The sequence below is a fragment of the Mustela nivalis genome (genome assembly GCF_964662115.1).
Source record: "Mustela nivalis genome assembly, chromosome: 14".
Lineage (NCBI taxonomy): Eukaryota > Metazoa > Chordata > Mammalia > Carnivora > Mustelidae > Mustela > Mustela nivalis.
In genome coordinates, this window is record NC_139033.1 from 38930166 (window position 1) to 38954102 (window position 23937).

At 41.8% G+C, this 23937-nt stretch overlaps 1 protein-coding gene across 28 annotated transcripts in view; it reads left to right on the forward strand.

Moving 5' to 3' along the window:
- Positions 1 to 16117, forward strand: part of TCF4 (transcription factor 4) — a 351743-nt gene extending 335626 nt beyond the window's left edge. For 18 of the 28 annotated variants that reach the window (XM_082699639.1, XM_082699615.1, XM_082699619.1 and 15 more), the window contains 5 exons: positions 5501 to 5636; positions 7221 to 7383; positions 10401 to 10630; positions 11018 to 11158; positions 11359 to 16117. In XM_082699639.1, the coding sequence (XP_082555765.1) occupies positions 5501 to 5636; positions 7221 to 7383; positions 10401 to 10630; positions 11018 to 11154 (666 nt within the window). In that variant the 3' untranslated portion in view covers positions 11155 to 11158; positions 11359 to 16117. The remainder of the gene's footprint in view (positions 1 to 5500; positions 5637 to 7220; positions 7384 to 10400; positions 10631 to 11017; positions 11159 to 11358) is intronic. The other 10 variants (XM_082699616.1, XM_082699623.1, XM_082699624.1 and 7 more) reach the window with 1 other exon arrangement.
- The last annotated feature ends 7820 nt before the right edge of the window (positions 16118 to 23937 follow it).

Here is a 23937-nt window from a genome sequence, read left to right on the forward strand (position 1 = left end):
TCTTTTGCTATACAAAAAGTTCCTGGTAGCCTGTCGAATTTTGTATCAATGTTGCTTGGTCCAGAAATTGATGACAAGTTTCCCGAAGTTCGCAGCCTACGCTCTCTTAGAAGGATTATGGTAGAAAGGAAGGAAGGGCGGCCTGAAAGCGGGCTTTGAAGCAGTTATCTCTGGAGATAACATTAACAAGGATTGAATAACTGCCAAATGAAATTTAATACATTTTCCCATCCATGAAATAGGCCTCTTAAATACAACAGAATAATTACTTTCACAATACTCCCTGGAAACAAAGAGAGCAGAAACACCGAATGTCTTTTTTGTTTGTGGTGTTTGTTGTGAGCCCAAGGATCAGGATAAGGATATTTACCGGGACGCTACGCGGATCCCCACATGACAGCAGCCTTGCCAACAGCCACCTCATTGGAGGCTGCATGTCTTTTAAATCTGTTTATGTTGGAGGAGTTGTGGCAAATATTAAATTTTATAATTTAGTTAGACATCTTGGCCTTGGCCATCGGTGATGAGCTGTGGTGGCTTTTCCCCTGTGATAGAGAAAAAGAAAATGGTTTTCATATCCATATCTGTACACACACACATCTATGTACATGTATGCACACTTTGGGAAACAAAAGCTCCAGGAAGCAAAAGCCCCTTTGTCCCTTAACTCTGCTCCCATAAACACACACAGACACACACACACACACACACACACACACACACACACACCCCAAATCAAATTGTTTGATGCTGTTATAAGTTTTCTGAGCTCAGATCCTGTTTTACTCTTCTTACTAGACGTTTGCCAAGTCACTTGACTATCTCCAACCTTAGCTTTCTTCTCTATAAAATGGCGAGTTTGGCCTAACGGGGTTCCAAGTTTCACAAGCCCTTTTAGTCTCTACTCTGTGAGTGGAAAGTGCTTCTAAATAATATATCAATTCTTCCCTTGGAAAGTAAGGCTATTTAAAATTACATGGTGCTTTTCTGATTCAAAAGAAGTAATGTACTTCTAAAGATATTTTAGTTATTCCCAGTGACATTAACACAGGAGAATTCAGATAGCTGTGTCAGGGTTTGACTACACCTTGACCTGAGATGCAGGATGGCTTAGATATTTACACCCAAGAGCCATGATGTGGGGGGCAGGCTATCTGGGCAGAAGGGGCAGCCATGCTTGGACCACATGAGCCCCCCTCTTCTTTTGTAGCTCATTGAACCAGTTCATGGGGACACTTGGCCCTAAAGTGGCCCCTTCAAGGGATGGCCCATGGGTTCTTCAAAATGAGGAGCTCACCACCAGATGATCTGGGGGTTCTGAACTCAGAAATACTAAGACAGGGAGTTCGCAGCAGTTAGTACGGAACCTGAAAGAGTGTACTGAGAGATGTATGAAGGGAGCATCCAGGCTGTAGCCAGGAGGCGACAGAAGCCAGAGAGACAGAGGTACCAGTAGAGGTACGAGAGAGGCTGAAATGGCCCATGAAAGAGAAGGAGTGGCCTTAAGTCCAAAAGAGCTCTCTGGGTCCAAAACCCAAATTACAGAAATCATGATGAATGTCCTTTCCTTTGAGAGACTTGCTGTTAAAACCGCCACACTAAATTAATCAATGCCCAAAACTGCCTCAGAGGATCACTGTAAGCTCCACGAGGTCATCCAATTTATTCACCTCCCAGAGCGACAAGCACAAAACTGTATTAGTAAGTATCTCTTGGCTTAACAAATGTACTCTTGGGTCAATCAATGAACACTGATGGAATAATTTTGAGATTTGAGTTTTGTCTTTTACATTCAGCATAAGCATATCTAAAACCATATTGTATGTAACTAAGAAGACTATTCTTAAAGATTGCAAAAAAAAATTACAAACAGTATTGATAAAATTAACTGCTTTTTTTAGGCTGGCTTTTAACTTTATTGTTTACCTAGATGAAAACATTATCCAAATAGGGCTTTAATGAAGTATAGATTTTCTAAAAATAGGTGCTATCCCTAGAATTGATTTGTAGGTTGAAGGAATCTGCTTTCTTCTTATTATATTATTACATATTTATTATTTGGAAGATGGACAAGCCCTGACCCTTGTATATCACATGGCTCCTCCTTCTATTTCAGAGGGATTCTGGTGATGGAGTGGGCTAGCCACCCAGTCTGTCTTCTTTTTTCTTTGTCTCTTATGTGACCAGAAATGCTGTTTCTGAAAGAGAAGTAAACAGGGTTAGGACAAGCTGCGTGTGGCCAAGGAAACAAACAAAGCAACGTTAATTCTTTGGAATACGAGTCCACAGTCCCAGTCAATGGAACTGATCCTGAGGAATCAGGCTCAGTACCACATGGATCTGGACCCATCATCATTCGTTCATTTGCCCTGGAAAGTACATAGTTTATACGGGAGGCCTTAAAACATCAAGAGCAGGGGCACCCGGGTACACCTGCAGGGGGCACCTGCTCAGTCAGTTAAGTGCCTGACTCTTGGCTCAGGTCATGATCTCAAGGTCAAGAGATAGAACAGGCATGTATGCACTTTCTCAAAAAAAAAAAAAAAAAAAGTAACTTTATTCCTAATTTCCTTTATGGAAAATTATTAGGTATATTTGAGATGAGCTAAGATGATCTATAGAAAATAAAGTTAGGTGTAATATGTATGGCTAAAATCCAAACAAATATAGTTGGAACAAACTAATTTAAAATTGTCAAACATACTTACAATATCATTTAAGATTTTACTCTCATTGTGCAAGAGGATTTAGAATCAAATGCATGTGAGCAAAATAGGGACAGAGAGTGCAAAGATGATCATGAATGAAGGTAGTTTGTGTTCTGAAGGTGTTTGAAACTCCATAGACTCTTATTTTTATGTCGTATGCAGGTATTTTCAGATAGTTTCACGTAACAGTATCTATAATTACTGTGTACCTATTATATAATAGTTGCTTTGCATATTACCTCCCTTTGCAATAAACATGGGACTCATTCTCTATCACTTGGTGTTATTTTCCCATTTGAGATTTGAATACCTTGTCCATGGTTACACAGCTAACAAAGAAGCCAATTACAGTTAAAAATCTAGATATTGTTGGCTCTTATTATTTTATTCTTTCTACTCAGTCTTTCATAGTAGTTGAGGCAGAGAAAGCATAAAGATAATTGGTTGTGGGCTCTTTTTCCTCTTGTAAAAACTAATCTGAATGTGATCTAGAAGGAAAGAAAGAAATGCAGGATCAATCTATGAATGTATTTCAAGTGAAAAGCAAAATAGTAACCTTAAATTACATCATGGATGCTTATAAGGAAAGCTTGGGTGTTTTAAGAGAATGATTTTTAACATAAAAGGGATTTCCATCTTTGCTAGACTCAAACCTGTGGTTACCTTCAGTGATTCCAATTCACAATCATCTTCTATGGAAATTTAAGAGATGAAACCCATTGGGAATACCAGTAAATACGCGTCAGCACTATGGGACTTATTTGCGTTACCATTGATTGACAAGCTCAAAGAGCTACCGTTTGCTCAAGCCCTGCAAATTCATCCTTACAAGTTGACACCTTAGATTGAAAGGATGATCATCGATCGAATGAGTCTTCTAAATGCACAAATACAAAAGTGGCAAATCAAAACCTGAATGGAAAATAGCAATCACTCTTGTTTGGAACGAATATAAAAACAGACCAAGAGCGAGTGAGAAATGGTTGGGGGCATCCGGTGGGCCTGACCGGCGTGATCCGGCGTCAGTTACCAGGAAGTGATCCGGCGTCAGTTACCAGGGGAGACCGCAGTGGCCTGGTGGGGGCGTTGCCTAGACAAAGGGGGCTTGCACTTGTTCCATGGAACACCAGAAGTTGAGACTAGAATCAGTGGGTGGAGTGTACAAGGAGGCCAACTTGTGATTAAAATGGAATGGGCTGCTTTAGGAGGTAATCATGGTCCCCTTACATCTGTAGCTCCCACATAGAAGCGAAATAGCCACCATTCAGAATGTTCTGGGAAGGGACGCAGGCACACAGGTGGCAGACAGCCCTAGACTCTTAGCCACAGCATTCATTTATACTCCCCGATGCTCACGAATCTTTAAATCCTGTATATTCTTGGTATATTTTGAACCTGAGCAATTAGTATGATTTACGCGATCCCTCCCCTCCCCCCCCCCCCCGAGTTATTTCCTTCTGTGCTGTTTTGGATTATATAATGGTGATACTTTATACTAGGTTGCCTTTAGATAGAATGTACTTCCTTCGGTTCTGTGAATTTTATTGTTGTCGGTTCAGATTCTTATTGTTGTTGCGTTCTTTGGAAACACTCTTCTAAAACATTTGGCAGCAAAAAGAAGGAAGATTCTGCTTTGTAGGGTTTTTGTTTTGGGATTGGAAAAAAAAAATAAACTTTTTGATTCATAGCAGTAGAAATTCATGGATAAATATTGTTAGTGTCAGGCCCACTGTCCCGCACCCGTGTTCACCCAACAATAGACTCGGAGAATAACTCCTCGGAAATGCAAATGAAAATGTCAGCTAGTCCTGTTCCTCTTGGTTTGCAAATGCTTAATGGTGTTGCTTTAAGGCGTTAAGCTATAAAGTCCGCAGTGGCTGTCTCACTGTCACTAGTGCAACATCTCTGGACCCCAGAGTGGGTAGTAGTAGTTAATAAAAAGCTCAGCAGTAATTCTTCCAGACCAAGTCATCATGCTGTATTCCGTAATTTTATTCATGGAAACCTAAAGAGTGTTTAGAGTATGGTGTCTTTCTAGGATCAGAATAGTGGGAGGAAAAAAAAAAATGGAAAAATGTCCAAACATCTTTGCATGGCAATGATGGCATTACTGGTGTGTTTAATAAAACCTTTATTGGTACATTTTCCGGTGTGGTGGCATTGGCAGAAACGGTCCCCCTTTGGATTTGGAACTCAGCAGCTGATGAAATGCAGTAAACATTAATTTGGAATGGGCTGCCCGTTTTGGAAAGCCAGGTGACATTTTATTATATTTGTACCGAGCAGGGGCTGTGTCCCATACTGCTGTAGCTTCCGCTGTCAGAGGCTTAGCTGGCATTATGGAAAAAAAAAATGGCAGGCCTGAGAATCTTATCCCCTGAAATGAAAGTCGAATGCCAAATTGAAATTCCTGTAGGATTTCCGATAGCAATGGGGGAATTGAGAAGCCCACAATTAAGCATATGGGCATTAAGATAATTGTCAGATCTGTTGGCGGACATGATAGAAGACAGATGGGTACGAATCAGTGCGCTCCACTGCAGCACCCTGGGAGACAATTTGACGTTTTACCTGCCTGAGCTCCTCTGCCATATTTGTCACTGGATGTACCGCGCGGCATCTCACGGAGTGTGAAGTGTTTTGCCGGCTACTGTAGGTGCAAGTGTGGTCCTTCAGCGCCCTCTAGTGAAAGGCATTTGGGAGTCTCGTTCTTCCCAGGCCCATCTTCCGCAGGTCCTTGCTGCCCTCCCTCTGGTTCCCGCTAAACTCTGCCATTCCTCTCACCCTTACAGGTTGGGGCCCATCGTGAAGACGGTGTGGCCCTCAGAGGCAGCCATTCTCTTGTGCCAAACCAGGTTCCAGTTCCGCAGCTTCCTGTCCAGTCTGCAACGTCCCCTGATTTGAACCCACCCCAGGACCCTTACAGAGGTAGGTCCGCCCCCGAAGGCACCCTGCCCTCGCTTAGACAATAGCAACTCCAGTGTTGATCCCAGGCGTCCTTGGCATTCGTCCCTCAGGAAGCGCTGGCAAAATACCAAGAGTCAAATTTGGTACAAAAATGGTAAGCGAATGGGAAAGTAGTTAGAACGGAGCCGGCTAATTGTGTTTCTTCAGGAACTGTTTTGCTCAAACATCCTCTGAGATCCTGGTCCTCTCTCAGCAGGGAATGAGACAACAGCCTGATGAGAGGAAATTTTATTTTAGCTATTTCCACATTTTCCTCATTCAGGTCCTCTAATGTGGTTAGTTGTAGCCTGAACATGATATTTCCAAATGAATAGGAAGGAAGGAAATTGTTTTTGTCGTTTAAGATCCAAGGAAATGTAGGTACGTCTCAAAACTGGAACTTGGTGGAAGGATTTTCACTCTTTTCCTCTCGCCCCGCAACGACTGCCTCAAACCACGGATGCCAGGCAGCTTTTCATGACCCCGGGGAGTGACGTCGTAGGGGCCAGACCTGGGTCCCCTGCTCCCTGGGCTACCGCCTGGCCCGGGAACTTGCAGACCCTTAAATAACATTCTCCTATGACCCTCCCTCCGTGTTTGGAATAAAGATGATAACACTGCCATGGCGATAGGCAGAAGCTTTTTTTCACCTGCTAAACATTGTACAAATCTGAATATTAATTATGTATGTGGAGAAAGAGATGATCACCACTTCTTAAACTTAGCCTACGTAGGCATGACCTGAGGATCTTGTTAAAATGCAGATTTTGATTCAGGAGGTCTGGAATTCTGCATCTCTGAAGAGTTCTGGCGATAAGGTTGCTTCTGGACCACAGACCAAATTTTGAGTGCCTACGACTAGAGGAGAATACCCAATAGACATGCTTCTACCTTAGAAATAAGTGGATACACGACGGTCACGTATTAAAATCTACTGTGATCCTGAAAGTTGAAATGCATTGTGATCTTAAAAGTTGAACAGTGGTTAAAGCTAGAAATTTCTTCAGCGAGCAGCTAACTGCTTTCCATATGTACCATTTTTAAATGCTGATTACTCCTCGAGGATAAGAGAAGCCTAATTTCAGAATATCATTAGGGTATCTATTGAAGCCTTGACTGTACATATTTAGCGTACTCCCTGGGAATTATATTTTAAGGACATTTTTCTATTAAATCATTGCATATGGAAGAAACTCAATATAATAGCTGATATTTACTTGGGTTCTTAATCAGAACATTGAGGTGTGTGATTTTCATGATTATGATTTTCATTGCAATTAAGTTGATGTTTTGTAGACAGTGAAATTACCATCTACTCCAAAAGATTGCAAAATAGAATTTAACCTCGGAGCCAATGCAAAGAGAACTTGCTTCCACAGGTGCATTTTTGAAACTTCACCAGATAGCATGAAAAAAAAAAAAAAAGAAACCACGGCAGGAGGATCACCGTTCAGCAGCTGAAGGGTAGAGGCACAACTCCACAATCCGCAGAGCGTGTGCTGGTGCCTCGGGTCTTCCGTGGAAGCGTCACCTGGTCTCTCTCTCTCTCTCTCCCTTTTTCGGCAGGCATGCCGCCAGGCTTGCAGGGCCAGAGCGTCTCCTCGGGCAGCTCGGAGATCAAATCCGACGACGAGGGCGATGAGAACCTTCAGGACACGAAGTCTTCCGAGGACAAGAAGTTAGATGACGACAAGAAGGATATCAAATCGATTACTAGGTCAAGATCTAGGTAACAGTATATGATACTGTCGCTTCATTTAATTCCTTTATTGGACTTTGATGAAGTGAACAGAACAGGAAGAAACTACTCAGTTTTTTCCTGGCAGGTAAATCTACAGCTGAAAAGAAATTTCAAGGCTTGCTCTAGAGGTGCTAAAGTATCATTTAAGATACCGGCCCTCTAGGGAAGCCTAAAATGTCTTTGCACTTACGAATTTGGACCTTGTGCTCACTGCATGCAGTGCAGACAATTTGTAACTGATTCAAGTACAAACGGTTGATTTAAAAAAAAAAAAAAACTATGCTTATTCTGCGAATTTGGTCAGAAATGATCTTTCCAAAATATTTCTAAAAAGAGATCTTAGCCATGTTGAAAATGCAGCTGAGGTATATGCAGCTATGACTTTTCTCTTCTCTCGAACGTGAGAAAGCACTGATTTCCCAGCTCTATCTTAAGCGTGTTGGTATTTAATAATGATGATGATGATGATGATGATGATGATGATGATACCGAAGTTGCTCACTTTTTTCTCCCAGATACTCCTTTCTACAGAAAATACAACTGCAGGAAAATAGCTTCTGGTTGGTTTTCTTAAATAATGTGATATCTTTCAATTAGAATCTGTTTCCTGGAATGTGAATCCTAATCTGATGATCAGGTGGCTTGGGAACACCGTGACACCCAGGTTCTTTGCCTCAGTTCCCTTGGGTTGTTTTTATTTGTAAGTTAAATCAATCGTGCTGTGACTGCACATCCCCTTCTAAAAGCTGTTGTTCTCAGGCTTAGCTCTAATGCCCTTTAGGAATTGAGAACATGCCCCTTGGGATGGATTTTCTTATCCAAAAGTCCTAAAAGCTCCCTACCCCTCTCCTCCCACCATCCCCGCAGAGTTTCCTGTCTCATGGCGACAGGGGTGGGGGCTTTCACAGCCCTCCCATCACCTCTGTCAGTCCATTCAGTTCTTAGTAATTTGACTAGTGGCCTTGACTTATGCATATAGATTCTATATGACTCATGCATGTAGATTTCAGTACAACATTTTAACTTGCTATTAAGAACCCGCTTCTTTTAAAAGGTTACGCTTGTGGCATTGGCTTATGTCTCTAAGCCTGTGATGTAAGGCAACACTAGGCAGTTTTCTTTGCATAACCAATCTATTTCATACTTACGAGTGAATAACCAACTCTAATTAGTTATTAGCCTGAATACCTTTGGAAAACAAGTTCCCACTTTCCAAGGCAGTGTTGTGAAAGCTGTGGCAACCTGTTCAATGTTTAAAAATGTTGCCCAGATTTTAGCTTCAGGACAGGCCCAGCAGAGATTTGGCTCTGTTCTCATTTCATGTCTTACGTCCTATTTGTGTTGCGGGATGTGGATGCGAATTCACGGTAGCCGTGGCTGCCTCCCTGTCAGCAGAAGCCACAGGTGAGGAGGAGGAGGAGGGTTCGGCAGAAGAAGTGAGAAGGACCAGATGGCATAGGAAGAACCTTTTCGCACTGGTTCAGGGCAGTTGTGTGTCCACCAGCACTCCTCTGTGGTGGATGGTCCCATCTGGAAGGGAGTTTAACCTACAGGGAGACAAGCCAAGTCTTAAAGCATCTTCCTTTGGTGTCTTCCTTTTCCCTACCCTTACAAGTGTTCTTGGCTTACATACATCATGTGTATTGGCAACATGTGCTTGCAACCCAAGGATACCACTCCCATTTTTCACTGACTGGAGCTTCTCAGCTGTAATTGGTCTTTAGTGCAATTTGGAAGCTACCCAGATATTCTCCAAAGTAGAAGATTCAGATCCATACATGTTAAGCCAACATTCATTAAGTGTGCATGGAATTGACTAGATAACTTACCCCATGTCTTCCCGATCTGAAATGTCGTGATTAACATCTCTATTCTGGGCACATTTCGGATTCATGGAATTTTCAAGGAGAGCTTAACCTCCGTGGTCCTTTAGATCATGCTTGAACTTCTAGACTAACATCCTTACAAATGGTCCCCTCCACATCGTTTGATATAATGAGGAAGCTGTTACTTTCCAGTGACGTTTCCTTCATTTTGTGTATCTCTTATGACATCTCTTATACCCAAAAAGCTTCTTGCTCATGTTAACTCAGTCTCTACCACTCAGAGGTCTCTGTTTTGTTCTGCTTTCTGAGACAATACATCTCTCATGCCTCTCTCTTTTTATTAATACAATCACCCATGAAATATTTGAAGCCCTGATATCATGAAACCTTCATATGACATGCTTTCCAGATGGCCCATCATCCTGTTTGCCCTCCATTCAAAAGTTCCTAATCTGTGAACATGACACCCAGAAACTGACAGAAGTAATCTTGCCTTTCCAGATTCTACTGGCTCCAGCCATGCCTTTGCTATGAATCATGTAATATTTTGGTTCTCATGATCAGAGATTAGCTTTTGGACTTCGTTTTTGACTCACAATGAGATCATGGTCATTTATAACTAGTAGGTGCTTGGTATTTTGTTTTGTTTGCTCTGTGTAGTGGACGTTGAGTCAGGTTTTCCCAGCTTGTTTTGAGGATGATAAACATCCGTGATATGAAAAGGCAAGGAGATTATGACGTTTTTAACCTTTTTTTTCTTTTAACTGCATGGAGAAAATGACTCAGATACGCTAAGTGGATTGGCCACGCCTTCAAAGCTCGTTAATGGTGAAACATGGACAAAAGGCTAAGTTGGCGGTGACCCGCTTTGCACAGTGTAGCCTCATTGATCAGAGCTGTGTTTGCCCTTTGGCCCTGCATCAGCGGGAGTGCACTTGGGGCCCTAACTTTAACCTTTCCTGTTCTGTTTGGGTTGAATGTCTGGGAGAAACCGAATGTCTTGCATGTGGATTGTCAGCACCGTTTTAGTCCCAAGTTCAAGTGGATGTAAAATCCTGCTACCCACGGCAGCCGGAAATGGACACATTCCCTGGAAACTCTGGAAGAAAACAACACTAATGTAGACACCTTCTTTTTCCCCACACCATTAGAAAATGTCGCATCCCTTCTGTCCCACAGCAATAATGACGACGAGGACCTGACCCCCGAGCAGAAGGCGGAGCGCGAGAAGGAGCGGAGGATGGCGAACAACGCCCGCGAGCGCCTGCGTGTCCGCGACATCAACGAGGCTTTCAAGGAGCTCGGCCGCATGGTGCAGCTCCACCTCAAGAGCGACAAGCCCCAGACCAAGCTCCTGATCCTGCACCAAGCCGTGGCCGTCATCCTCAGCTTGGAGCAGCAAGTCCGAGGTCAGTACCAGCCCGCCGCCTCCCGGTGGAAGCGGCCGCAGTGGGTGGAGACGGGCTGGCTGGCCTTGAGCATCCTTGAGAGCAGCTGGGTCAAGGGCAGATCACGTCTGAAGCTGGGAGGCGGCTCTCCTTGCTTCCGTGGTGAAGTCACAGGATTCTCTTTCAAGTAAGGCGACGTTAGGATGCTGCCACGGGCCTTCTCAGTCGTCGGACTAGTGCTAGGGACTGACCCCTCGGATCACCGTGTGCCCTTCCTAGCTCTTCCTTTTGCTCCGTCCTGTCGAGAGAGACTCGGAGAGAGGGTCAGCAGGTGCGCAGAAGAGTGCCGTCCTGCCCTCTACCAGGCGCCACGGCGCTAACCAAATGCTCTGCTTCCATCTTCCACAGAAAGGAATCTGAACCCGAAAGCCGCGTGTCTGAAAAGAAGGGAGGAGGAGAAGGTGTCCTCGGAGCCTCCCCCGCTCTCCTTGGCGGGCCCGCACCCTGGAATGGGAGATGCGTCGAACCACATGGGACAGATGTAAAAGGGCAAGTGTGTTCTCAGCCATTTCGGGCACCCTTTCCCCGGTCAGTCCCTCTTCGCCAAGGCGTCACTCAGGAAAGACCGCTTTCCCCCAGATGAACAGATTCTCTTTTCTTTCCCTTGGGAGGCAAAATGTTTTAATAATAAAACGTTTACTTCTGTGTTAAGCGTATGAATTAATTCTCCTCTCTTTTTCCCTTCTCAGGTCCAAGCTGCCACATTGCTTCATTAATACAAGAGACCACTTCCTTAACAGCTGTATTATCTTAAACCCACATAAACACTTCTCCTTAACCCCTTTTTTTGTAATATAAGACAAGTCTGAGTAGTTATGAATCGCAGACGCAAGAGGTTTCAGCATTCCCAATTATCAAAAAACCGAAAAACACACAAAAAAAAAAGAAAGAAAAAAGTGCAACTTGAGGGGCGACCCTCTAACATATCATTCAGAATGTGCAAAGCGGCGTGTGCAAGCCGAGGCGCAGCCCAGAGACTGAATGGCAATCTTTCCACACTGTGGAGCAATGCATTTGTGCCTAAACTTCTTTTGGAAAAAAAAAAAATATAATTAATTTGTAAGTCTGAAAAAAATATTTAATTTAAAAAATTGTAAACTTGCAATAATGAAAAAGTGTACTTCTGAAGAAAACTACATGAACGTTTTTGTTGGTATTCAAGTCAGCTAGTGTTTATAATTACTGGATATTGAATAAGGGAAGCTCGGCTGCCCTAGTAACAAAACCAGCAAACGTCCTGATGACAACGAAGTGATGACATTAGCCATTCCTTAGGGTAGGAGGAACAGATGGATCTTATAGACCTATGACAAATATATATATAAATATATATATAAATATATATTAAAAATTTAGTGACTATGGTAAGCTTTTGTTCATTTGTTTCAGACTTTTTTCTCCTGTAAAAAAATAGTACTGATTAACTTTTTTAAAAGAAAGATTTTACTGTAAATACGGATTTTTTTTTCTTTTTTTCTTTTTCCTTTTTTTTTTTTTTTGTTGTTTTTTGTTTTTTCTTTTTTCTTTTTTCTTTCTTTTGGGGGCGGGGGGTCTTATTTCTGTCCCTTTCCCTGGTTTGTTACCGTAACCTGTAGTGCCAACTCTGCTTCCGGAGGGGTAGTGCAGGATCAAATGCTGACCCTGATGTTGCTTTTCATTCATAAATAAGTAGAAAGTTGTTTCTCCAGTCTTTTGGGAACACAGGACTTAAAAGTCACATCATGTGTAGATATTACAAGCAGCATTACCGAGACATGGCAAAAAGAGTTTGTCTGAACGTAATGTTGCGTTTGTGACCCTATTCTGGGATTTTCAGAGGTACAAGGTTAGAATGCTACAATGTTACCACTGTGCCTTCCAATGTTTATATCATCGGAAACATAACATAATCAAAGTGGCTGTGATTTAACAAAATGATTCAAGTGTTACCTACATGTGTAGCCGAAGTAGTGTGCAGTGAGGCGTTTCTGAATACATGGTCAGATTTTTGGAAAAAAACAAAAACAAAAAAAACAAAGTTCAAAAACCATCAAATGAGAAAATTGCAAGTAGTGTGACAGAGCTGATTGATTTTGTTGCTTTCTTGATTTTTTGTTTTCAAAATGGGTTTACTAAGATGTAGATGACTTAACTGCCTCCTCCTTCGTCTGAAAAATGCCAATATTCAATCATCATGCAGCATTATAACAAGCCTTATAAGTCCTAAAGCATTAAGTTGCACTTTCTTGAGGAGGGGTAGTGCAGTATTTCTCTGGCCAGTATGAATGAAGTTTATACTTAACATATTTGATAGAAACATAGATCAAGCTATGGCACAGCAACTCATCAGATAGCTAGCTTTGACGTCTGGGCACAATTGAACCAACTTCCATCGTGAATCTTTATAATGATTGACTTTGGTGTATAGTGCAGTAAACAAATAGTGCTCCTAGTTAAGAATCTGTCAGCATCCTTTTGTCTCTAACTCGTTTCTATTTTTACAGCCACACAATCTTGGCATGTATTAAGAAAAAAAAATCCCTGTTCAAGTAGTTTTTCCACCTATCAGCACTGAGTAAATGCCATAAATCCATCGAAATGGTCTAAATGTTCCATCTGTTCTCCTGTTTTGCCAGTTATATAGTAATGAAATACATTTGTAAATTTTATGCAACAAATGGCAAACGTATCATTATTTTGAGATTGTGTATGTAAAAGTTATATTTTTACATGTAGACTCTTGTTATTATGTGTTTTAATACATTGTATCAGTTTTGGTTGTTTTTTTTTAAACTGTGTGGTTTAAAAAACGTCTCATTTAAATGAAATAGTGAGCTACAAGAATCTGAATTTTATGTTCATTTCCGAAAATGTAAGAACAAATAAGATAGTTACCACGTGGTCATCTTTTACAAACCCATAAACATTTTGATTAGCTGTGTGTGTGTTGAAAACTGTAAATATGTTCAGTAGCGATAAAACTAAAATACTTTGATTTGTTGATAAGTTCCTAAAATGTGGAGGTGGATTCAAACCTTAGGAGAATAGCAGAAATCAAACTTCATGAAGTTATTTTGAGGCTTGCCTGTGACATATATGAACAAAGGAGCTCAAAGAAGGGCATGGAAGACAACTGTTGTATACTCTCCCCTCCTCCTGAACAATGGAAACCATGTGTAACTTGTTCCCTCAGTATGTTGAAGATTTCCTTTTAGAGGTACATTCTGCACTCATTTTGTATAGTCTACCAAGGCGGGTATCCCTAGGAACAATATTATAGAGGAAGCAGGTCTACTCTGATCACATTCAGGATAAGTGTACAGAAGAAAATATGGTGTTTACTCTTTAGGGAACTGGAAACACTCCCTGCATTGATGTACATTTTACGAATGGCACTTTTGATATGTGTTATCATAAAGGTGCTTCCTAGAGCTGATTTAAAGTTTTTTCAAACCTGTAAGCAAAGCAAAAAAAAAAAAAAAAAAAAAAAAAAAAAAATTAAATTGTAGTTGATTATTTTTTAAATTGGTGCTTTATATTTTGTTCTCACTCAAACAGAGGAAAAGCTGCAATTTATTGTTCACCAGCTTTGACGTATTCATTACTCAGTAATGTAATACCTCTATTGTTGAATTCCCTTTGGAAATAAGCGAAAAACTTTCTAATGGCCACCAAAAGCTGCTCACTACTTTTGCTTGGTGGAGAAACATGATCTGCACCTATACCTATTAATTGGGCTGTATCCCCATGAAAAAAAAAAAAAAAGAAAGAAAGAAAGAAAGAAAAGAAAGGGGGGAAAAGGTAAAAGGGAATGTGGCCTTTTTAGTGTGTTTTTTCTTGTCGTTGTTTTGTAATTATCAAACCCAGGTAAGATATTGGTATCCTGCGCTGGATTTTCGAATGATACTTAGCAGAAGACAGTTAGGATTCGAATACTCTACAGAATTTCTTAAGGGTCCATACCATACTGTATATCTGATGCTACTTAGGCTGGGGATCTGTTGACGAGACACGGACTTTAAAAGCAACTTGGAACAGTCGATCCACCTCCACATTCAAGTAATTTATGAATATGCAGAATAGGGATCTGTTCATCTAGAAACTTTTACCATTTGTCTTCTGTGTAGCTGCAAGGAACACTAATGTTTATACAACTGTCAGTCCACCCAGTAACACAACTGGTTCTGATTCAGTCTTCCGATTCCTTTTTGTTTTTCGCTTTTTCCTATTTCTTGATTTTTTTTTTTTTTTAAATTCGTGATCTTTGTTTTGATGAGGGGTTGGGGGGGTGGGGAGGGAGTTGAACCGAGACTCGGGGGTTAAGAGGATTTTCGTCTTGGATCCAACAGGCAGAATATGATCTGTGTCCAAAAGTGAACTTGAGTCAGGAATGAGACAATTTCAGCATAAACAAGCACAAAAATTTTAGTCTGCTGGCTGACTGGAAACAAAAAAAAAAAAAAAAAAAAAAGGTCAAGATGGAATATGATGAATTCCAACACAATGGGGCACCGAGGCCTTTAGGCCTCTCTCTTTATTTTGCTTTGGTTTTGTTTGTTTTTCTTTGGAGACATGCTCTTATCTCATGGGACTTGAAGTGGACTCATGTTTGTGCAGTGCTGGTTTTGCCATACTCATTTCAAGTATTATAGACATATGTAATGGTGAAAATATATGAACTGTGGCCTTTTTCATTCTTGTTACTTGTGATGCAATTAAGTGAAGATAAGAAAAAAAAAAAAAAGCAGAGATTTACCATGTATCAGTGCCTGGCTTTTTGTTATAAAGCTTTGTTTGTCTAGTGCTCTTTTTGCTATAAAATAGACTGTAGTACACCCTAGTAGGAAAAAAACTAAATTTAAAAATAAAAATATATTTGGCTTATTTTTCGCAGGAGCAATCCTTTTATACCATGAATATTACAAAAAAAAAATTGTCAGATTCTGAATATTTCTTCTTTGTAGATTTTTGGAATCATTATGAGTAAAAGTTTGTTACTTTATTTTACTATTTAAAAGATGTTATTTTACCATGTGTTACTGAGATGAAACTGTATGGTAGCTTTTTTTGTTTGTTTTTTTTTGTTGTTGTTTTTGTTTTTTTGTTTCGTTTTGTTTTTTTAGTTGTAGGTCGCAGCGGGGAAATTTTTTGCGACTGTACACATAGCTGCAGCATTAAAAACTAAAAAAAAAAAATTGTTAAAAAAAGAAAAAAAGGGAAAACATTTAAAAAAAAAAAGATAAAACAGTTACACCTTGTTTTCAATGTGTGGCTGAGTGCCTCGATTTTTTCATGTTTTTGGTGTATTTCTGATTTGTAGAAGTGTCCAAACAGGTTGTGTGCTGGAGTTCCTTCAAGACAAAAACAAACCCAGCTTGGTCTAGGCCATTACCTGTTTCCCATCTGTAGTTATTCGATGAAGTCATGTACATGACCGTTCTGTAGCAATAAATGTGCCATTTTTATAAACTGTTTCTGACACTTGTTTCATTTCATTTTGCATTGTCCATATAGCCCTGATTCTCTTCTGTCAGTAAAACCACATCTATATTTCATTTTCCAAGTGTTGGAGGTATTGACAGCATAACAAACAAAACATTAAAAACAAAATTAACAAAATCCAATTGAAAAGCAAAGCCCATGATTGACCAAGGAAGAGATGCCCTTAATGAAAATGGAACGGGATGCATGCAAAACAAAAAGACAACTGTCTAGAGGATTAACTAATTGAAGGAGCATAATTAATGTGCGTGTATGCTGGAGGTGTGCATTTGAAGAGCTCTGAACTGCGTCTGGTTACGCGGAGGCTTTGCTAAGTCAGGCCGGCCTTACCCATTTGGATCAGTTGGTCGACCGTTTGGCAGAACCTTCTCAGCTCGATCTTTTCAGTTAAAAATCTAAGATGATTTATTTTGTATCACTTTGTGAAGAGCTGGATATTGTTAACCACAATTAATCTTCCACTGTATTTCTACTTTCTCAGACTATGCCTCCCTACCCCTTCTGGTTGGCTCTGTTGACTCTTCATCCAGATGTAAACAATCAGATGGGTGGGGGGTTGTTTTTTGTTTTTCCTAAACTTGTACAAATTGACGCGTGTCACCTCTGATGGGAGGGAAAAAAATGTACAGATTAAAATTATTCAGTGTTATGTACTGTAAGTTAATATTTTTGTAGAATGGACGACACTCTACTTGGCAAGACTCGGAGGCTGTTTCAACATTGCATGGTAGAAATGTAAAGTAATGTATGCAATGGGAAAGAAAGCCTGCGGTAGATAAGCGCCTCATGACCGAATGTTCTAATCGAGTACGTGGTATTTGGGGATGTCTCCAATTGCTCTTGTATTCTTTCTAATGGAGTTTAGTGACTAGTTTACCTGAAGGAAAATGTTATAACGCCATTTGGTTCACATGTGAAGTGCCCTCCATAGCCAAATGTTGGGATTTTTTTAATTTTTTCCTTTTTGGTTGGACTGTTTGCAGATATTTAAATTTTATGAAATTTCCAAAGATTTTGGTTGATAACCCCTTTTTCTCCTTCCAAATGATTTGAGATGTTCTTATGTTCTTACTGTGTGTTTTAAATATATATAAAAGAGCCACAAGCATTTAGTCTTTTAGTTATTATATTTGACCATATAACTAAAAAGGGGGGAGATGCTACATTAAACACTAAACTTCAACTCTGGTTTATTTTTCAAAGGGAAGTTAAATTGCTAAAGAAACTAAAATATTATCCAAAAGCTAAGAAGATCCCTACAATGTTAGAAATGAGGAAGGGTAGAGTATCCAAATGAACTGAAACAGGGAATCACTTTTTGCCTTGTAATCAGATCCACTCATATAAAACCAAGTGAAATTTCTATTGTAGGCTTCAATTGTAGACCACTTGTCTCTTGACTAACAGCCAGAGACATTACATTTGTGAGCCACCTTGAAAGGAGACCATGAAAACCACCACCACCACAACTGATATGCTGCTTAGATCAAAGTCACTTCCAGGACCACACATGTAAATTGCGCCTGGGACCCTTAATGCTCCCCCCAGCCAGAAGATCTCATGTTTGATATGATCCTACTTCAAACTAGTTACAAGTCCACATGTTTGCTGTTCATAGCAAGTGTTATAAAGAAATATGGCCAATTTGGGAGGACTAGAAGGGCAAGGAGAGCCAGGGCTACCTTCGTATTCCTGAGCGATCCTTTAAATTGGGAAAATGTGATGAGCAAATATGGCCAGGCTCACATCCTCAGGCAAGAAAGACTTGGGCCACGACTGGGAAGAATGCTAGTTATAAGCAGAAGTACAGTTAGGGGCAGCCCTAGAAATACACTGGGTGCTGTGGGGTCAAAATAGTCAATCAGGCGGCATTACCTAGGTATTTTCTTCCAATGCTTGACATTAGGATATGGAATTTTTACCTAAATAGAGCAGCTATCTCACAGTTTTTGCCATGGAAGGTGTGGGTCTATAGCAGAGCTTCTTGTCATTTTTGGGTTGGGGACCCTTTAAAGATGAATGAAACCCTGTGTAGAGAAAAGTATATACATATGCAGTATCATATTCAGATTTAAGGTGTTGATAAAACTCTCTAGAATCTAGGCATGGACATTTGTTCATGGATCCTAACTGAAGAAAATCTGCTATCTGTTAACTAAAGCTTCAGTGCTTGAACAAGGAGTAGAACCGATCTCATTTACCTTGATTGAGGTGGCTGAGCTTAACCAGAACTTCACGAGTGTCTGGCTTTACTGGGTGAAAGAAAGACCCTTTGTGTAACACAGAAAATAATACAGTCCTCATTCACATCTGTTACACTATATTTAGAAGTCAAATGGCTTTGACGTTGGCATGAACATTTTTGTAAGAGGAAGCAGAAAGTTGCCAAGTGCAAAGTGAAAATGCTCGTGCAGAATCAGACCTGCTGGCTTGAGATTTTTGATGGTAACCAGCCCATGGGTGAAGAACTCTTGTTCTTAAGCAAAAATGACAAAATTTTAAAGAACAGGGCAACTTGGTTTTTGAAAGGAATTGTTTTATTTCTTAAACCCTTATTTGTGAATTGGGTTAGGCCATTTTAAAGATGAAGCAGATAAGTCCATGTGACATGCTGGAGTCCTCAGAGCTAAAACCAACCACCAGTCTCCTGACTTTGAGCCCAGTGGTCCCTCCCAAATGACCAGTTTGGCATCACATTTTAACATGACCCCCCCACCACCAGCTCTATTCAGGTACATTTTTTTGTTTGTTTTGCTTTTATCTTTCCTGCTGCCTTTTCATGAATTTTTTGTAGGAGAGTTTCTAAACTTCCCTGCAGTTCTCATTTTCAACCTTGTATTACAAATTGTTAGGATATAACTAGATGTGAGAATAAGAGACTGCTAGCCAAACTAAAATTTGCACTCTGGCCCACTTTTTTTAAAATAAACTTTCTATTCTGGAATAACTTTAGATTTACAGAACAGTTGCAAGGATAATACATAGCATTCCCATAAACCCTTCACCCAGCTTCTCCTAAGGGTAAAATATTACATAACCGTGGCTCATTTGTCAAAACTAAAAAATTAACATTACAACTTTATTTGAATTTCACCAGCTTTTCATTAGTATCCCTTTTCCATCTCCAAATTTAATCCAGGATCCTACTTAGCTGCGGGATCTGGCCCACTTTGGGTCCGAGTGCTAACCAAGGCACCATAACTGGGCCCTGCACAGCGTCTCACGTTCTAAGGGTCTTATCAAGGTGAGTAACATTCACACAACACCCGACTGAACCACAGTCAAGAACCAGCTGACTCACTTTTTACAGTCCCTCTCATTTTTGCTTTCTCTCAGAAACCTGTCCCTCTTTGATGACAGGTCATGAGTGGTAAGAACGTAGGAAGAGTAAGGAGAAATGTACAGTACCCACAAACTAAAAACTTTAAATAAGAAATCATACACGATTCCTTTATCAATGAATTTGCCACTGAGTAATGATTGGATCAAAGCACTGGGGGAGAGTGTCCCTAACTTAAAGACGTCCAGTTGCAAGACAGCAGGTGCATCCGTATTACCAGCAGCGATGCCCGTGAGGCCCGAGCAAACCGGGTTGGGGAGTCACGGAGAGAGGCACTGGGACACGTTCCACAGCGGACAGGACATCTGTCAAAATGACCTTGAGACACGAGGTGCATTTTGACAGGGCAGATTTAAAACACCAGCAAGTCTTTTGGGGCTGTGAAGAGGAAGAATTGTAGAGTTCTGGTCTACAGAATTATCCAGGGCTAGTATGTCAGTGAGGAAGAGCAGAAGTGACCAGAGCCTTCCAATGGTTGGGTCCAAGGATCTGGAGGAGAATCTAGGCCAACCTGCAGATCCTACAGAAAAGGCGTTCAGGTCCTGGGAATTCAGTACTGCCACACAGTTCATACAACTAGCTTCCTGACTCCAATCCCAAGAGCCCTTAGCAATCTGCCATTATGTCCATGAAACAAATGGCCCTCTGGCCCTCCAGAAGCCCACGCCCCATGCTCATGGATAAGCAGCTGAAAAGGAAGAACTATAGCTAAAGGTGGCTGTAGACACACAGAATGGGGGATGCTCGGGTGGGGCCGATGCTATGAAGTTTGCTGGGGATGACATGGGGTCTGATGGCCAGACGGAGGGAGGGAAGGGTGGGTTCAACGGGGGAAGTCTTCCTGAGGTCGATGAAAAGTGGTGGGGGATACAAAAGGTCCAGTTGGCTGTAGAGAGCATTTTAGCTGTGGGCTCCCGTGTAGGAACGTGTCAGGAGTGCATCTACAGAGGGTGGAAAGCCAAGCATTCCTGGCCGAAAAGATCCTTTGGGATGCGGTAATGCTATCACTACTATTTAATTAATTTTTACCAAGCCTTGCTCTAAAAGGCATTTGAGGCCGCACTGATGATCATTCACAGCAGTAAGGTGAGAAAAGCTTTCCCTTCTTCCCCACTACCACAAGTGTAAGCTAGCTGCTCGGGGCCTTAACCACGTCATACCACTTGTAAGATCAATAAGGTTGAACAAGTCACTTCACTTCACTCGTTACTTTCACCTACAAGATGGGGGCTCATTGCACCCACATCTTGGAGTAAATATTACGAAGTATATGGTATGCTTCATCCAATGCTGGCACACAGAAAACATCACTGCAGTATATAGAAATTGCATGGCATATAGATATTTGTACATCCATGCTTGGATCATAGGACTGCAGCATTGACCTCTACTTGTGACTTCCTGCCCCGGCCCCCTTTCTCGTTCTTCCCTCATAGGCAGCAGAGTTCTCTGGAATCACGCTGGGCATGTTCCCAGAATCAACTACGACTTCTCACTTTCTCTTGCTCTTAATGAAACTCCTAGCTAGCTAGTGTTAGAAAACTCTGGAAACAGAAGGAGCTATCCTACAGGGAGTGTGTCCAAGCAGAGCTTCAACTTAGTGGCGGCTCTTTTTCCAAAATGATGACACTTCCACAGACACGATTTCATGAAACCTCGTGGTAACCCTAAAAAATCAGCGTTACCATCCACATCTTAAAAAGAGAGGGAGCAAGGCTCTGAGGGTTGTGGGGAGGGTGCAAGTAACCCGGGGCAAAGTTATCACAGGCAAATCTGGGTCTGCTTGATGTCAAAGGCCAAAGACATTTCACCAGCCCACAGCGGCTGGAATTGTCTGGAGCTGGGATGGGTTTATTGGCTGAATCACAGTGTGTCGAATGCCCTTTCGAATGAGGAACATGGCTCCACTGTGGAATTACAGGCCCACCGCCGTGTTTTCTACTGATGTTCTTCTGCTCTATTCAGCTTCTGTAGGCTTTACGCCAATCAGCTGGCCTAGAACCCCCCGAAGCTGGCACATCCCTGAGCCTCTACTCATCCCAGGGCTCCTTCTCTTTGTCTTTAATTCAAACACATCATTTCCATTGTCTGGATTCTTCTTAAGATCATCCTATTAACTTAAAAAAAATTTTTTTTAATGAACATCTGGGGATCATAGATCAAAATGACTCTGTTGGGTCCTGGGAGGAAAGCAAACTTGTTAGCACAAGAACCTTAAAATCTCTTGCAGAGATAAAGCATACAAACAAACATAAATGGAAAGGGAAACGTTGGAACCTTTGAACACTTCCTGGAGACCAGAATGTGCATCAAAAAACACATATTTCAACAATTTATTATTTAGTTTAATAATAAAAAATAACACTTCTCTCCTCCCAAACCGGTTGGTGGTTGTTTTTTTTTTTTTTTTGTTTTGTTTTTTTTAATCCACATAACTCTGTAACCTGGGTATTATTATTACCCCAGGTGACAGATGAGGACACTGAGGCCAGGAGGCACTGTTAGGTAAACGACAGGTGGACAATATTGGGAGCCAGACCACCCGACTCCTCATCCTGAAATCAGCCCAAATTTTGCTGTGTGATGTGGTTGCTGGAATGAGTAAGCGACTTAACTCTCACAGTCATTCAGTGAGGTTTACAGAGAAACACAAAGCCCACGGGCCTTAGATCAAGTTACGAAGATCCTGCTTCCAGGAAGTGACCAAGACGGGATTAAAGGCAGAACACCTGACACCAAATCAGCACTCAGTGCCCTAGACCACACTTGTCTGTCTAGAGGGAAGCCTGAGGCAAAGAGAGCAGGTACCAAAGTTGGTAGCCCAAGGAGAACATCACTTAGGTGAAGAGATCACAGGGAGTGAATCCTCTGAAGCCTCCAGGGCAAGAGGGTGTCAATCAAAACGAGTCCATTCATCTCTCTGCCAGCACTTAGAACTGCGCCAAAGCTCCTCTGTGAATCGCTGGAGGCCAGACAGATAATGGCTCAGCCTGGCGGAAAGGCAGGTCACATCTTTGCCGGGGAACTTTCCAAGGGTCTTTCATTAGGTGTCCCATTATCATCGTATTTTAAGAGGTCATTGCAACTGGAACCAGACAGAGCAAATTTTATTCATTCCTCAAAGCTCTGGCGAGCACCTGCCGAGTGTTAGGTGTGCAACAGGGATCAAGGGATAACCCTCCCCTAGAGACTGATAGGCAGGAGGAGAGATGCCAGGGAAGGGTCACAGACAGGGGGGTGGGGGGGCGGGGAAGATGCTGGGGTAGGGGTCAAGGGACAGAAGGGAGAAAGAAGGGAGATGTGGGATAGTGGAGACACACCTGGAGTGCTTGAAGAGTGCAGAAGAGGGGCTGGGGGACTGAGAAAGCAGGAGAAAGTCATTCGAGAAGATTTCCCTTGTAGATACCTGGAACCGACAGAAGGCAGACTGCGTGGTTACTGCCATAAAACATTTTAGTCGAAATCAGGAGTCTAATGGGATTAGTTGTTTGTTTCTAACTGTGCTAGAGAACTTGGGAAAAGAAACGGAAGAACTAAGGGCTTTCAATGCCCGGCTCAACATCTACATAAGGGATCTGAAAGCTTTTTCTGCTGTCCTGAAAGATATGCTTTCTTCTTCTGGAGCCCAAGATTCCATTGGAAAAACAAACGGAAGTCTAATCCTTCAGGTAGCTGAAATGAAAGCGAATGAATATCCAACCTCCAGCCAGGGATCTCTTGGTAAAGTTAGGGCATTAACTGAGAAGGATTTGGATCCTGGAGACTGGGATGGAGAGACACTGGGATGTGGGGATAGAAACCTCCCTTGAGGGAGATGACTTCAAGGCACTGCCAATACTCAGAACCTAACTGTACCACCTGTTTTGCTTCAAAACATACACATAGACTCAAACTCCAGGTGGCCCCAAGGGTATACTGTGACCCATTAGTCAGTGGAATACACACCAAAGGGATGTTATGATTTTGCCAAACCATATTGACAGAAACCCATGTGTAGGAATGGGTCTTGAGAGTGCGGCATCAAGGAAGAAGGAATATATAATCAGGCCAAATTTATTGCTCTGGGCTCAGTAAGCAGAGAATCCAAATTCAGTGTTAAGTTCTAGGAAGGCTAGGAAGGGCTCTCGTTTGGCTGGCGGACTAAAGCACGGACCCAGAGCAGCCGACACGAAACGATGTGCAAATGGCAAAACTTCCTTGGCCTCCTGCAGAGGGAGGTATCCAAACGCTTAGGGAGATTGGAAAGCTAGTGTGGGTTACATCATGTCAAATCTGTCTGTTCACCTCCTCTGGGAGGGTCCAAAGGACATGAGCTTCACCATGGCATTAAGAAATACATTTCTGGGACCTGTACCCCAGCATCGTTCCAAGAATGGGGATGACAGGATCCAGGGGTGGCCAGGGCCAGATGGCAGTCATTCATCTCCAAAAATGAGGTGAGCCTGGT